We start from the raw sequence: 17,278 nt of genomic DNA on the forward strand, positions 1-17,278 counted from the left end.
TTACTTACCGCCACAAGACTTTTTATATTTTTTAGTTGTTTATGTTATATTCGGTACACTAGTAGATATTTTTTTCTCTAAAAATATATGTACGTGCATATCTACCACAAAATAAGAAAAACTTAAAAAAAATTAAAAATTAGGAGCGGAAAATTATATAGAATGGGTAGATTTTTTTAAATAAAATAATATCAATTTCTATTGCGGGGGAGGGGGAGGAAATATGAAATTTTTAAAAATATTTTATAGATGATTTTTTTTTAAAAAAAAGATGGGGTTATTATGGGGAGGGTGGATACGTGGAGGAGGTGGTGGAGTGAGATAAGAAAATAATTTTATTTTTTATATGGATAGTAATATTTAATTCTTTATTAATATTAATTTTTTATTGTTTAATTTTTATCTGGATAAAATATTTTATCTATGTAGAATGTCATGTGTCAAAGTTTTTCCATATAAAAGAGAGTGCACTACACACACCATTGAGGTGTGTTTCTCAAACTAAAAAGTGTTTGTTTAGGTATGAAACTCACATTTTCAATAGTTTAGGTATATTTTTGACGTTTATCTCTTTAATATTTGAAAGTAGTGAAGTTGAAGCATAAATTGGAGCTGAATATGTAATAGGCAAAACTTAAGTATACTAATTGATTCCTTCATAAGATTTTAATTAAGACTACCTCTTTAGTTCTTTATTTAACTTGACAATCCAGAATCTCAATGATTTTTCACCCTAACATTTGATACTGGAACGATGAGTAAAGGATTTTCTTGAGAGTCTGAAGTACCTCTTTAATTAGAATATTGTCGATGACATTGAAGTATAATTCTATTCATGAAATCCATAAAGGTTGTGAGACATTAGTTAGAGTAAAAGTCATAATAAGAAATTTGAAATGACTATACCGATCGATCATATATATATATATGTAAGGTGAGAAGAAGTTAGTAGAATGTCTGACTATAGGACTGAATCTTAGCATTGGAATCAACATCATTTTATGATGTATATAGCTCAAAGGAATCTTATTGATCTATAAAGCGAAGAACCAACTAATAGCGATATATATATATATATATATATATATATATATATATATATAAAAGACGTCTGCCATGTGCATTTCTGTGGTTTATCACTCATATAGTTAGTTTTTTTGTTTTCACTTATTTATGATGAAAACTTTCTATATTCAGTAATATATGGTACATCTATTTCTCATGCATTTCACCCAGAAATCAAGTAGCTGCTTTTTTCTTGGGTTATCAGCCAATTTCGGCCATACCTATGACAGGCAACTCATTCTACTCTTTTGAACATCTAACTTTCTGCTTACGTTACAAGATGGATTAAAAAAGGAACAATCATTCATATTTTCTACTTTGTAACAAAATTTAGTGAAAATATCATTTAAATTTATGAGTAACTTTCTAAGTGAAATATTAATATTCTAATTCACTGCCCTGCCCTTTTCTTTTTTTTTTATTTCCTCAATTGAATAGTACTTGCTACAGTATCTTATTTTTTTTTCACTGGAGTTGAAAGAAACAAGGTCAACTTTCTATAACCTAGGGGATTTGATAAAAAGCCCGTTAAAAATTCAAAATTAGCGACAAAAGTTGTACCTAGCTAGTGAACAGGGAACCGTGCATTATCCATATTAGCTCTACTCCAACTCATACATTATGACCTCCAAAAAACTTATCCATTTTCTGCCTTAGAAGTGGGGAGTTATAACAGAATAGTATCAGTAGGCATACAACAGTTACCCTGAAAGTTGAGGGGACAATCAATCATAAGATCATTGGTTCTGCATTAAACAATATTTCCAAAGCAGAAAAAAAATATATAATTTGTTGAAAAACTAATAAGAAGTTTTCAGCTAAGCCACCTTAAAGACTCAAAGACACCATTTAATACGCAGTGGTAACAACCTTCCTTTAAAGTTACACCAATAAATCACAAGAAATGATTCAGACTTTGACCAAACTAAAAAATAACAACACATCACAACATCTGGAACCGCTACTGAAACCTAAGTCTGAAGTCAAATGGAAAAAAAAAAAATTGAATATCATGTTTTTGGATGTTAAACACGTGTCAGTCTATGAACAATTCCAATAAATAAGGCCGATTGCACAAGTCAATCACAATGTACTGCTGCTCTCACTGGCAGAAATTGAAGGTGTTTCAGTTTTCACAAGATGCAGACCCCTGCCACCAATATCCAGACCTTGAAAACGACCTAGGGGATCCTGTTGCATTGTGTCAGGGAGACCCTGCCCATGCCCTGCAAGTAAACGGCGATGAGGAGTCAACAAGCTATCCTGGAGGGAATGAAATTGCTGCATCTGTATGTTCTGGGATTCGCTAGCCCCTGATTGTGGCTGATGCGAAAAGAATGCTGATTGGTTATACGGAATGTGCTGCATCCCCAAATTGTATGCATCTGATGATGACATTTCCCCTGTGGCCATTTTAAGTCTTTCCACTTCCTGCTTCAGGGCTTCATTCAGAGCTGCATCATACAAACACCATAACAAAGATATACAGCATTAATAACTCTTCTCATGATAAATGAAATTCAACATAATCTGAAATTGTCATCATCTCAATTGCAGGGATAGAGCAAGCATTATGACTTTCTATTTTTTAATTAGAAAAGTAACGGTAGACTCAGTGTCGCTATCTATCTTGTCGACCAAGAGGTGGAAGAAGTTTCAAGATGATGTTAAAATGATCGAGAAACATAAAATTCTGGAAGGCAATGGACAAGATAAATCATACCATCACGTAACTGAGCTTGTTGTGCCATAGCTTGCAAACGGAGCTTGAGCTCTGTATTTTCATTAGTAAACTGGGTTGTATCCCGCTGCAGAAGGAAAGAACTATCAGATGTGAAGTATCGATTATTGCGAGGGAGATAAAGGAAATTCGCTAACCAACATCTCGAAACATCTTCTGTTACTTTTTGAGGCATGTACCTTTTTCCCCCTTAGTATATGCCCCCTCCCCACAATGAGATTCAGTTTATTGAATATATTAGTATAATACACTTGAGAATTCTTGCCATTGCATTGAATACTTGATTCAGAGGAAGGGACTCTTATTTTGTTACACATGTAACTGAGGAAAGGTAATATCATTTAAATGCAGGAAGTTAGTTCTTATGTGTAAAAAAGGCTAATTTTCAGACATAATGGATGATGGCAATTTCTCATCGTCAAATTCATTGATCAGGGTTTTTTATGCAGATGGCGGATATGGTATGGTGTACAGACCAATAATTCCCATTGTTAACGAAGTAGAACATGATTTATGAACATATGACTTTTATAACACATTGCAAGTTATCGACAAGGAAGAAGTACCTGGAAAAGGGTTAATTGAGCAGAAAGAGTGGTTGCTTCTGTTTGAAGGGTCTGAACCTTTCTCTCAAGTTCAGTAATGTAACGGGCCTTTCTCTCTTTCGAACGAGAAGCAGACTGCCGATTTGCCAAAATCCTGTACAATGTTCTCAAAATCAGAAACATAACGTGGTGTTGTATGTGCGTCACACTCAGTAGTACAATGACTTTAATTTTGAGTTAAGTGGTGCATGCTTAGATGCATCAAAGTGCTGGAACGGCTTGCAGTAAAATAGAGACATATTTTCCTTTTGGAAATCTGCTTCTTTAGACGAGGCATTTTAGTAGTTCCAACAAACTACATAGTTTTCTTCAAAATTATTTTCCAAAATAGTAGCGCATAAATTGCCCGACAAAATAAGCTACTTCAATTTCATAATCAGCACCAGTTCTTGAATAGGAGGCATGACGATTTGCTACAGGATATAAACTTTTGGGAAAAGGGTCAAATATACCTCTTAACTAATCAAAATGGGTAAGTTTTACTTACAATTTTTATTCAAAAATTCTCTCCAACTAGCAAAATAGTTCAAAAATACATTTATTTCTCAATGGTTGCTTCAAACAAGAAAAAAATGATCCAATTTAGCCCTTGAACTATGCAAAATAAGACAGTTTTTTCCCTCCATCTAAAGTTTGGGACAAAGTGCTCTTAATTGTGAAGACTTGAGCAAAAACTTATATTGTAGATTATAAGCTTAATAATGACAATTATATATAATGCCAATTTCATACAAAGTTTAACTACTTGCATTAATTTTCAACTAAATATTTATTCTACTTCTCCTGTCAAAACTATTATAACTTCCCTCAACTGGAACTTGGGATGACTTGAAGTTATGATTAGTAATACACGTATCAAGGTATAATTAAATTTCATTTTGTTTACCATATAATTCATAGAGTTAGTAAAATAAATTCAGTAGTATTAATGTAGAGAAAATAAATTTTAAATAGTTATGTCAGAAAAGGTATGTGATATCATGTTTAAAAATAAAAACTCACACCTATTGTAAACGGAACCAGAAGAAAGAAAAAAGTGATATAAGATCGTTTTTATTCATTAAAATAGGAAGTGTTTAAATTTTTGTCTATGTTATTATGGGTCTCACACATCCAGCCCCCCACCCCCAATAAATAAATAAATTAAAAGAACATTGACCCATTTTTCTTAGTTTTAGAATAACTGTTAGAAAGAAGGGTATTTCTGAGCTATATGCTAGCTAGAGGGAATTTTTGAGCAAAAAAGGTAACAGTGAGAGCATTTTTGAGCCAAAAACATAACAGAGGTAAACTGATCAATTTTGAATAGTTCATGTATATATTTGGCCCTTTTCCCTTTTAACCTTTTATCAAAAATGAAGTTTCTTAACCTTAATTTCTCACAGTGAGAAATTGTCTACAAATCACTTGTTGATGGTAATTTCCAGGATAACTTCTGTAACTTACTACCATGAAACTAGTCTCACACATTCTCAGGGCATTACCAATGTCAAACAGTGTGTTTACAATATGTCATTATCCAGTGAAATATGCAAAGAGGCTACAGTATTACTCCCTCCGTCTGGTATTGTTTGCCATGTGGCGCTTTTCGAAAGTCAATTTAATTAATTTTCAAAGTTGAATTAGATCACATTAATTTGATATTTTAAACAAAAAAATTAAATATTCTAACATTATATGAAAAGTACTATATATTGCAATTTTCATGCATATTAATATGATGAAAAAATACATCTTAAAATGTTAATCTAAGTTTCTATAGTTAGACTCTAAATATAGAAACCATGACAAACAATACCGGACAGAGGGAGTAATACCATGAAGCAGCTTTCCTACTTTTATATTTGGAAGTAAAATCTACATGTATTTTAACACTTGGCTAACTGGAACTAACACGAGAAATTTGTCACTTGCCTTCTTTCTTTTCCATTAATAGCTCAAGTTAACACATGAACTCCTTTTGCTTACTAAAAGAACGAAAAAGTAAAATGATCTTTTCCGAGCAGCTACCCAAATTCATTAGAGATCATAAAACTCAGCACTATCCTGAGGTTAGAGAGCTTTTCAAAAAAGCAGACAAAATGCCATGTAATGTTGTCATTTCTACGGTTTCCAAAATCATAACTGCCAACTGTGTAATCTACAACAGAGGATTATCACATGTCCAAGACTATTGTTTTGCCTCAGGTGTAAGCTATTCAAGCTTTAAGCTATGGTGAGGAATAATAATGTGATACTAAATGAGCAAACCAAACTTTCGGATCACAACAAAATTGCGTTGAATGCAAAACTAGAGCAGTCAAGTAAATTTCGGCATGGAATATCATGCTCTCCTAATAAATGTCCCTGATTTGAGCCAAGGGAATCTTCCTTTTGAACTTTAATTTCTTGGTCCTAATAGATGACCATCTTACAAGCCAAATATTCTAGGGAATGAATTGAATGAACTTGAACACGGCACTTCATCAAAAAATGAACTTGAACACTGCACCTCATCAAAAAATGAACTTGAACACGACACTTCATAAAAAATGAACTTGAACACGACACTTCATAAAAAATGAACTTGAACACGACACTTCATCAAAAGATGAACTTGAACACAGCACTTCATCAAACAATGAACTTGAACACAGCATCAGTTCACTTAAATTTGGACATGGCAGCACTTCAACAAAAGAATGTATCCCAAGTGTAAACATCACAAGGGACAAACGAAGCTCACTAGAGCTTGCTAAAACTATGTTAATTTTACAAGAACATTGACATTTTTCATGGACTAAACAACAATGATCTCATACTTCAGTAGTGTTATTTATTTTTTGATGAAGTAAGATTGTATAGCTAGAGCATCAAGAAGATACTTCATTAGTGTTAAGAAACTCACAAAGCAGGATTCGTGGAAGCTACTCAAGTTCAGAAATACCCATATGCAGGTTACCTCAAAAGAGACTCAATCCAGTTGTAGACCTAACCAATTGCTTGTCTAGTCCAGAATAACAATCACATTGACTTCATTAGGACGTACTAGTCTTCTTACAGACAGTACATGACTCTATTAGACTACATTTTTCACTAAACTCTATTAAGTAAAGCTTAAGCTCCATTTCAGTTTAACCCAAATACACTGAAAGTAAGAACAGAACTACTTCGGAACGAGACAGAAGAATCTCTTTTGATGAGATGGATCAAACTCAAATATAGTACGAAGTAAGAACTACCTCTAAACAAGACAGAAGAATCTCTTTTCATGAGATGGTTCAAAACAAATCCGATCTAATAGTTAAAGTTCCTAAACAAAACCTTAATAAAATATATAGCATGCAGACTGGTAGTAGGAAAAAAATGAGAAACGATCAACACTTAATTTCTGATTAAAAATTAAAATAACTGTTTTGACCTCTGTTCTGGAAAATTTTCATGTCAACACGCATTAGGAACTTTGGAATGAAAACGCCACAGATCTAACAAAGCATTTTGCTGCTTCGACACACCATTTCTTGGCATGAGGACTTTCACATATAGATCTTTGACATCCTACTGTTAGTTTGCTTTAGAACTTGTCTTGAATTCGCTTCTACAGAAATGCAGTTTTCCTTTTAAATCACTAGGTCTCCATCTCAATTTGACATAGTCTCTAATGTTGTATACCATGAATTCATATATATTCCAAGTTCACATGACTATACAGCAAACAACTAGTGCATTGACACCAAAGGAATGCAGATCAGTTTTAAAAGGTAAGAAATGTTCGGATCTCCAAAAAAGAGAAGCATATTGTGATTAGTTAAACGCTGTTTTGAATGTAAATCATTTTTAAAGGAAAAGAATCAATGGAGGACTAAATCATGATATAGAGTCAAGTAGATCTACTTCAAGAGTTCCCTTAACTCTGAATTTTCTTCAATACGTGTATTCTATTAGACGTTTTAAGTATTTGGAAAGCCTCAGCACCAAATCACCGTTCACAATTCAACGATTTGAACTAATTGAAGAGTCAAAGCTGTAGAAGTATTCTACCTTTTGGCGCGTTTTGGATCAATGGTCCAAAGTTCAGCAAGCTTATCAGGAGCCATAGCTTTCTTAGCTTCAATACTCTCACTTAATAACAAGCTGGAACTATCCACTGAATTGCTATGCCTGTGTCGAGGCCTGGTGAAATTCCTTTCTCCATCACCACAGTCAGCTACCAGTCCACTACTTCCAGCGCCGGCATTGTTGAACCCTGGAACATCTGTAGGGTTGGATCCAGAGCCTAGTTTTTCAATGTCCATGTAAGTGGAGAAGAAATCATCCTCGGATCCGATCTCCTCAAAACTTCCGGCAGACGCATCGAATGGGTCAGATACCAGATCTAGATCCTCAGGCAGCCGGAAGTTCACCTCGGAGTGAGCTCTGCGGTGGTGCGATGGCCTGAATGTAGCGGAAAATGGTGGCGTCTGATTGAGCTGCTTGGAGTTTGGATTGGACGGATCTTGCATTTTGAGGCGATATCTGCGGGAGATTCAGACAGTAGAGCCCCAATGTAGGAAGAGGAGGTTTTAGCGGTGGATTTAAGTAATGGAGTAGTAAATTATACTCCTTTCAAAGTCCAACCCATGTTACCTTCTTTAAATTTTTCTATCTCCGTCCATTTCTACTTGTTACTCGTTTTAATATGATATTATAAAATTTTTTATTTATTTCTTTTATTCAATTTTGAAATCTTATATTTACTCCCCTAAAGTTTACTTTTCATGCCTTCAATATATTTTTATTTTTTATCCAACTTTAGAATAATAATTATTCTTATATTACCATAGTTTGATTAGTTGATTGAGAAATAAATTAAATTACATATTAATTTATGTGATTGATATTTAATAAGTAGATAAAAAATAAATTATTTTTATATAAAAATAATTTAAAATTTTACACAACTAATATAAATATAGAGTAATTAAGAGTTTGACATCAAAATAGACACTTTTTGAATATTTCATATCAAAAAAGAAATCCTCCCTTAAAACACCGATCAAAACAAACATTTTATCAATAAATGTATGAATTATACCGAATAACGCTAACTATGTCTGTTTCACTCCAAAATATTACGCAAATTCAAAACTTACGACTAGATTTACTTGAAGTCGTTGATATTTTTATCTTATACAAACAGTATTTACATTTATGTACCTCCCACTCAATTGAATATACAGATTTTCTTAATTTTTTGAAATATGACTATCAATTTTAAAAGATCAAAATATAATATTAGTAAAGAGGATAAAACATAAAGGAAAAAATATGAAGTGAATAAATATATATATATATAATTTTTTTTAAAAAAAAAGATATTCTTCACATAAAAAGCTAAAAATAAAAATTATAATTTATATATTTACGAGCGAACTATCTTAAAATATTTGTGTTGTATTCAACGCTGTTTGAAATAACTCACTTATTTGTGGACGAAATATTCATTTTGGTACGCATTATTAGGGAGATTCCATTTTGGTACGTGTTATTTAAGAAATGTCTTTTTTTATCCAAACTTGAACAACTGATACATATGTCACTAATTTTTTCATGACCAATATCGATATAAGATAATACTATTATTAAATTCGCTCATAATTTATTACTTTTTTGCGTTCTATTTTATATGTTATTTTTTAATTTATATTTATTTAGAAATAAAGTAATTTTGTTCTTTTATTTTTATTCAATTTTTTTGAGTTTTCCATCAATGAATATGAATTAACTTATTTTGAAATTAGAACATAAATTATTTACTTGATTTTTTTAAGTTGGTCAAATATATATTTTCAAAACTAATAACTTAAAAGGATTAAAAAAAGGAAAAATGTAATAATTTATGCATTGTATAAAATAACAACTATCACATCAAATGTATACACCAAATTAATATATACATTTCATATATTTAAATTTATAATTAATTTTACTTCATTTAAACACTTAATAAAGATATTGCTTTTTGATTTAATGTAAATGTTTAATACAGTTATATAATTTTTTAAGTATTATAAATCAACAATTTATAAAAATGAATGAAATGTAAAATGGGACATTATTAATATTAGATGTGTGTATATATAGAGAGAGAGAAAAGAGTTATCACTTTTGTTTGAAGGAGCGGTGATCTCGTGGAGTTTTGGGGTCCACTGATACTCTAATCATTTAGGAAGATAGGGAAAGGTGGGTCCACTTGGGCACATGAAAACGATAATGAAATCTGGTACAACACGGAGAGGAGTTAGTTAGGGTCCACTTTTAACACCTCATTTTGTTGGGATTAATTACTTTTGAGATTATTATTCTATTTTTAATTTCATTAATAAAAACTTTTGGAATACTCTTTTGGAAAAGGCTCATCTTTTGGCTCATGATTACTAATAAAATCGAGTCCACCAATGGACCTAAAAATTAAATTAAATTCTATTATTAATTTTGTGATTTTATTTCTATCGAATATGAAAAAAGTTTATCTTAGAATTATTTTTGGAAATAGTAATCTCTTATTTTTTTTTGTATCAAATGAATCCTTAGAGATCGTTTTGTAGATTGTATTAAGAGTAATACTGTGTATATTAACTTTGTCTACTAATAGTACCTTGTCTGGTATCTTTCAACCAGAGGCGGATTTACGACTCGAAAGTTAAGGGTGTCATATCATCTAAATGGTAAACAGGTCGATTCTTCATTTTAAATTATGATTCGGGTTATTTAATTATTCGATATTTATAAATATATTGATCAAATATACATCTTTAGTCTGTTTCTTTTTCTTTTAAATATTAAAGATATACATCTATATAGTGTATTTTTTTATGTTTGTTTAGGAATAAGAGACCTTATTCTCTATAACTTTGAGAAAACAAGAGATTTTCACCTTAAAATTCAAATTTGTGTACATCATCTAATATGATATAGTTGAGAAAAAAAATAAAAATTATAGTTTCAGTCCAATTATCTCCACTTAGTGTGAGGTTAAAGATTTAAAGAACATTTACATTTCAAAAGATTAAACGTGATTATATCCTATCATTTAAATTTATTTTTTATTTTTAGAAAAAGGCTATTTAAATATTTTTTTATTAATATCCTATATGACATTGAAATTTTAATATTAATCTATAATTAATATAGAATATCATGCCACACTTGTATCAATTAAAGATAAGTAAATAAATAAGAAGTAACAAATAAAAGGAACTAATTGAGGAGAACGAGAGACTAAAACAAAGACAAAAAAAGAAAGAACAAGAAAAAACAAAGGAAGTTGAAGCCCCTCAGGATAAAAAAAATATATAGTGTTGTCATGGAGATTTGAATCCTCGACACCCTATTGGAAAGATGTACCCTTTGCCAATTGCGCCATTCATCGTATGGTTCATTGGGTGGCAGGAATACTATGTATATACGACGACTTGTTACACGCACGCACGCGCGTGCGCACACACACAGTTTAAATCGAGGCCCGTAAGTGCCGTGGCACCCCCACCGTAGAGCTGGTTCGCCCCCTGCTTTGAACCTATGCATTAGTTATAGACTCTATTGTGTATTAAGGTGTGTATCACTAATATCATGAAATTCTAGGTGTAAGTAATGCAAGGGATTTAGGGTGTGTTTGGTATGAAGGAAGTTGTTTTCTTGGAAAATAAGTTGGTTTCTTACTTTTTCATATTTGGTTGGTGAGTAAGAACTATTTCCAAAAAAATATATTCTAGTGTATGATTGGTGAATAAAAACATCTTTTAGAAAATATATTTTATTTTTTATTATATATTAGAACATACTTTTTAGAAAATAGTTTCTAACCCAATGTATCAACCCTGATAACTGATCTGGCACCTGACCACGACACCCGGTCTAGCACCCGATTGCTACACACGACAAAAGACTCTATAATTTAACTAAAACCCGACCCTGATCATGCCCCGAATAAGGACACAATCCTAAGACCAAACACGACATATCCTTGCAGTGGACCCAACATTCAAATTGAAATATGATCGCAACGCTAGACCCAACTCGACTCAATACTTCTATTAATAATTTATATGCATCAGTACACGATAGAGGCAATGTTGGATGTCTGCTAGTAGTGTTTGGGGGATATAATTGGATTATAATTATTACATACATTTGAAGTAGAATTAACGTGAATTTCGAATCCTAACTAAAAATCCCTCCTTTGTCTGCATCTAGTTTTTCTGACACAAATACTGGTGGAAATTTCAAGCACAAAAAGGAATTATTTTGCTTCATCTTTGAGTCCTCCCCCTTGTTCGCGACCTCATCCTTATTGTTGTTGTTCGGATATCAATAGTAATAGACTCGGCCTCTTCTTGAATCTTTTAGAAAAAAATTACAATGGTAGAGGCACAACTAACAATCTGAGTCTCCATTCTTCTTTTGACACTTGGATAGTGAGCAGGACTGATAGTGAGCCATTTTTTTACGTTTTACATGTTATTCACTACTTCCAGGGTCGGCTCTATGCTATTGAAAATAAGGCCTTTGCCTTAGGCTCCTAAATTTTTGTCAAAAATAACTTATGTGTTAAATTTTATGAAAAAATTGATTATTTATGAAAAAGTAGAATTTTAAAAAATATAATATCTTATCCTCTTTAACCTCTTTTTTATTTTATAAAAAATAAGAACTAATAGTGAAAAATGTAAAAAAAAAGTTTATTACAATTTTTTTAAAATTTTAGTTTCAAGCATTACTACAAACATATTACTATTTTTATTACTTATTACTATATTATAGAAGAGCCAACAAGATGGACGACCACTGGTAATAATGTAAATATACTCATTGTCAAGGGTAAAATATAATATTTTTTAAGCAAATCATAAACTATCCTTTCTCATTTCAGATACATTTTGTCGTTTTGTTGCTACGTGGAAATATCAAAGGTAGTACACTCTCTGCCTAACTCTAGAACCATCCATTTGTTTTTTTTACTATGTAGAAATACAAAGGGTAAAAATGTAAATAGAGACTAACAAATACACTCTCTGCATTACTCTAGAACCATCCATTCTTCTTTATAAATATTCCACACTATCACTGCAGGAAGAGAATTGGGTGGAACCTTTGTGCATATATATGTATTTCCTTCAAATTCTCTTCATCTTCATTTTAGGTATGTTTTATTCCTCCAAATGGATGTGTCTTTAAATATCTCCATTTCACCAACCTGTTTTAGTACCAATTTTTAAAAAAATACTTACAAAAACTTCTCAAGCTGGTGTTTTCGTTTCATGTCTTAACTTTTATATCGATTTTTGCCCAAATCAGTTGCTCGATCAGCTCAGGGGGTGTTCTTTTCTTTGAGTTATTTTATCTTCGTATTTTGATTTTAATTTTGATATTACTTTTGAGTTTTATTTTATTGCATTATGAGCAAATGTTGTTTTCCTCCTTTTTCTAAATTATTTCAATAGTGAGTTCAAGAGTTAATTGCAAGTAATTTAGTGCATGGATGAATTTGTACGACTCTACCCCTTAATCAGTATTATATAGTATAATTTGTAGCATCTAAAAAATGATTTGATTCTTATTCATTGTCACTAAAAAGGGTACTTGATGAGGAGTTCAATCCTACGGCAATTGAGATGTATGTCATTTAAAATTAGGTATACTTGAGAATCTTTATGCAATGTTTTACTTGTTTACTCCCATTTGCGGGTTTAACTGTTTAGATGATTGTAGTGTTGATATATTTGATGATCAATCGGTGATTACATTATTAAAGGTAATATTTGCATATCTTTTTTCTCTTGATATATCCCCATGCTTTTCAGTTTTTGTTGTGCTTTTAATTTTCTTTTGTTTCATTCAGAGGAGATCCATGATTGCCTCATCGTGTTTCTTAGAATATCAAAAGATGCCTTGTTAGATGGTTGGATTTGCACAACATTCAATTGGCTTAGAATAATAGAATGTAATATATAAATAAGATGCTTGTGTTGCCTTCTTTCATTACGCTCTATGATTTTTTAAATGCGGTCATGCGAATTCAACTTAAAATAACGATTTCGCTTTAGCATGTTCGATATCAAATCATATCTTAGAATCAAGATACAAGTATATTTCATTGAGGTATGTCACATCTGATGCTTACTTGGATCAGGTGCAAGGCCCCGAGAAATGGTATCATATAATTTCAACGGAGTGTTAAATATATTATTTCTTATACTTTTATTATTACTAGGCTACATCGGCTGTCTTTTCATTTTTCTTCTCTTAAGTTATGTTTTGGAACATTGTAAAATGTTTGATACCTCACTAATGAATATCTTTTTTCTTTTAATTGTAAGTAATTTCAATGCATTTGCTAATGAATTTTTATTTTTTTTTTAAAAAAAAGATTCAGTTAAGAGTTTTGTATAATGTATATCTTTATATGGGATAGTCTTGTTCAATTTAACATTTATATAATTTCAATGCATTATGCATTTATATTGATGGATATTTACATGCATGCATTTATATTGATGGATATTTACTTGAGGTTAGACTTTAATATGTTATTTAAGGTGACACTCTGTTTTTACCATAACTCATTCATCTAACATCACACTAAATAAGAGCTTTTGTTGCTGCCTTTCAGGTAATTGCCGGTCAAAATCATGTTTACAACGATAATGTTCTTTGATATTTAATATTAGAAGTAAATCTTGAAGACTATTATTAAATTATCCTACTCTACTTAAATAGTAGGCCTTTTGTTTCAAGTAGCCTGCACTTATATCCATTGATAATATGTTATTGTAAATACCACGGGCTTAATATGATGCTTATAAATTAATTCAGATAAAGGAGATAATAGTGTGAAGGATTTCTAGCAGGAAATGAGGTTGCTTGTTTCACATGGTTAGTAGCCTTTTAATCTGTTTAACATGAGGTAATCTACAATAAAATGTTCTACAGAGAAGATCAGGAAGGGAAACAATCCACTGTCTTTTTACTTTTAGAAACTATTGCTCTGTCGAAATACTGATAATTATATGAAGTTATAGCTTGAAACTAACTGAAGTTTCTATGAAATATATATTATGCAGGGATTGCTGAAACAAAAAAATATGTTAAGAAATTTGAGTTGAATATCTTGTTTTATATGAAGATCAAATAACTACCGGAAGAACCAATGAAGTTACAATTATGTAACAAAAAAATATGTTAAGAAATTTTAGTGGAAGCTTGTGATTTTTTTGCTTTAACTTCTTATTTTACAATTTATTGTTGCTTCAGCAAATAGTAAATTATATACCAATAGAACTAATTAGTCTCAAGCTTTTTATATTCTTGCTCATATTTTTTTAGTTTTATTCAAAAATAAAGTTTATAAGTTGTTTGAAAAGCGGTATGATGAAGAAAATTAGAGAAGTGAAACTGAAGGAGTTATCAAAAATATTGCAAAATATAAATGTTGGGCGTGTGCGTAGCACAGGCTAACCGTATCTAGTACTATATAGAAGAGACATCACATGGATGATCAAGGGCATAATAATAATTTTACTACTAACACTGGGCCAGATATTTTGAAAAGCAAGTATGGGCATAAAGGTAATTTCATAGCTAACATTGTGGCCAGATACTACTTTTTACTATATAGAAGAGCAATCACATGGACGACCAAGGGCATAATAGTAATTTTACTACTAACATTGGGCCAGATATTTTGAAAAGCATGTATGGACAATTATGGGCATAAAGGTAATTTCATAGCTAATGATATCTTGACTTTACTCATTACCATTACAATTCTAGCTAGGTCTACAAACATCCATCTTCTTCATCATTGTACCATTCTTCATTCTATATCATCAGTACGAGTCTCTTTATAGGACAAAGGGAATTTCCAATAACTGGTAAGTGTTTGTTGCTTATTTATCTCTTTGTACTATTTTAGGAAGCAACAATATTTGTTCTTCTTTATCAAAAATAATAATAATATGTTCTTCTTCAAAAAAAAAAGTTCCATATCTCTTTATCCCAAAAAAGAGAATTTTGAGATTTTATAATCAGAATGTTTTGCAGAGACATTAATTCTTAAAATGATTTGGTGATTTGTTTTTTCTTTAAATGATGTGTTATCTTCTTTAATTTAATTTTTGGTAAATAGCTTCCTTTACTTTGATACCATGGCATTATTTTCATCTCAATGTACTTTGCCTTGTGGAATTTTAATGTCTATGTTATCTAATATTCTTGTTTAAGAGATAAATTCTGGACGGTTGTATTTTATACACTTAGTTATAACAGAAAATTGTACTTGTGCTTCAACTTTCATATTCATATTCATGCTCTGCTATATAGATCTATGTATTTTAGGAAAAAATTGCCGGCATTTGTGCTTTATTGAGTTGTAATATAATAGCCATATAATTTGAACCTTACAAAATTTTGGAAGTCGAATTTACTCGAGGTGAAGAGACGAATGCTTTGGAGTGTAATAGGTAAACTAGGGACTTCTTTGTTCTGTATGCTTAGTTACACCGAAAATTGGTAGATTGCTTAGTTTCTTTTATGGTTTGATATTTGAGCTCATTATCCTGCATGCGCTTTGTTTCAAAATCTTTTCTCTTCTTTAATTAGGAGTTTTAAAAGGTTAAGGCACTTCAGGAATATTCGTACGGAGAAAAATGTGTCTTTAAAGTTACTGGTCCATTTCTCATACGATGTAAACAAATAACTTCAAATAAAGCTCTTACCGATTTTTTTATCGACATAAAGTTCAAGTTTACAAATGCATTACTCACCTACAGGTAATATGAATTGTAAATAAATTACTATAGAGAGAAGGAGGAGACTGAAGAGGGAATTTCGGCAGAGACAGGTAATTTTATCTTCTTGTTGTTTAATGATAATATTATGATACTATGGTGTATTGATTTGACCACCGTCTACCAGGTTCTGTTAATGTTCATAAAAGTTCTCTTTAGTCGTATTGTGTATAAAGTTATTTTCTTTAGTTTCTACTTAGTTAAAAAAATCAGCAATCTTAACGGATTTACTTTCATTGATCTCAGTTGTGTGTTTGTAAAATCATTACTTGACCTAATAATATAACCTCCTTCTGAAGATGTTAATATGGATAATTTTGAGGATTTGAGGACTTCAAAGCGAATTGTCATTTATAATGAGGTATATTTAATTGCTTGATATAGTTTTTTAGGAGATCTTTTTGGGTTATGTTTTTAAGGCTATGACCTTCTAAATTACACTTGTTGTTCATGTTTTCTATAGCACAATTCCATGTCAGATTTTACTTTTAGCTTGCTTCGGGGATTTCTTCATCAGGAAAACTTCGTGATAACTGTTTTAATCTATTTGAAGCATTGGCGATGAAATAATTATATACGGGTGTGCAGACATGAATATGACTTTTAATGATGATATAGTGACAGTTGAGCTTTTGCCTCAAGAACAGTGGCATGAGGAGAAGTCTTTGGCATTAGATGATGAAGATTTGTCCACATTTTTCTTTTACTTTAATGAACATGATTTTCTTTTATATTGCAAAATTGATCTACTTTTCTTTAGAACTAGGCAAAATGGCCTTGATTTGTCCTCTATTAACAATTGGATCATCATGATATGAATTTGTTGACTAACTTAAAATGATTAAAGAGTTATTAGTATCTGATCAGACTAATTAGCACCATCATTTGCCATACGTGGCTTAAATCTTTCCCTTCTACCTCCTCTTAACTCTTTACCTTACTTCCATTCGACCTATCAATCCTTCTCCATCTACCATCGTCATCGTTAATATGTGCATTTTTGAGTTTAGAATGTATCTCTTATTTTTTGTTTTGCCTATTTTTCTCTGTCTTTCTTATTC

The 17,278-nt window shown here is 31.2% G+C and overlaps 1 protein-coding gene and 2 long non-coding RNA genes across 6 annotated transcripts; 2 read left to right on the forward strand and 1 right to left on the reverse strand.

Moving 5' to 3' along the window:
• Positions 1-1,893: 1,893 nt before the first annotated feature.
• Positions 1,894-8,087, reverse strand: LOC101248981 (transcription factor RF2b). Its single transcript, XM_004240799.5, has 4 exons — positions 7,432-8,087; positions 3,373-3,505; positions 2,789-2,873; positions 1,894-2,519 (listed from the first exon to the last, which is right to left on the reverse strand). Exons 1-4 carry the CDS (start codon positions 7,890-7,892, stop codon positions 2,149-2,151), a joined length of 1,050 nt encoding a protein of 349 aa, XP_004240847.1. The 5' UTR covers positions 7,893-8,087; the 3' UTR covers positions 1,894-2,148.
• A 4,347-nt stretch (positions 8,088-12,434) lies between these two features.
• LOC101249275 (uncharacterized) lies at positions 12,435-14,729 on the forward strand. 4 transcript variants are annotated; one of them, XR_011221724.1, is made up of 7 exons: positions 12,449-12,571; positions 13,007-13,064; positions 13,141-13,183; positions 13,271-13,372; positions 14,042-14,101; positions 14,245-14,304; positions 14,493-14,729. It is a non-coding gene; the product is annotated as an uncharacterized lncRNA (long non-coding RNA). The 4 variants fall into 4 exon arrangements; XR_003247180.2 differs by lacking the exon at positions 13,271-13,372; XR_003247179.2 differs by lacking the exons at positions 13,141-13,183; positions 13,271-13,372.
• A 421-nt stretch (positions 14,730-15,150) lies between these two features.
• LOC138337112 (uncharacterized) lies at positions 15,151-17,075 on the forward strand. The gene is made up of 4 exons (XR_011221723.1): positions 15,151-15,302; positions 16,200-16,270; positions 16,517-16,578; positions 16,681-17,075. It is a non-coding gene; the product is annotated as an uncharacterized lncRNA (long non-coding RNA).
• Positions 17,076-17,278: the final 203 nt, after the last annotated feature.

This window comes from Solanum lycopersicum, chromosome 6, assembly GCF_036512215.1.
Source record: "Solanum lycopersicum chromosome 6, SLM_r2.1".
Lineage (NCBI taxonomy): Eukaryota > Viridiplantae > Streptophyta > Magnoliopsida > Solanales > Solanaceae > Solanum > Solanum lycopersicum.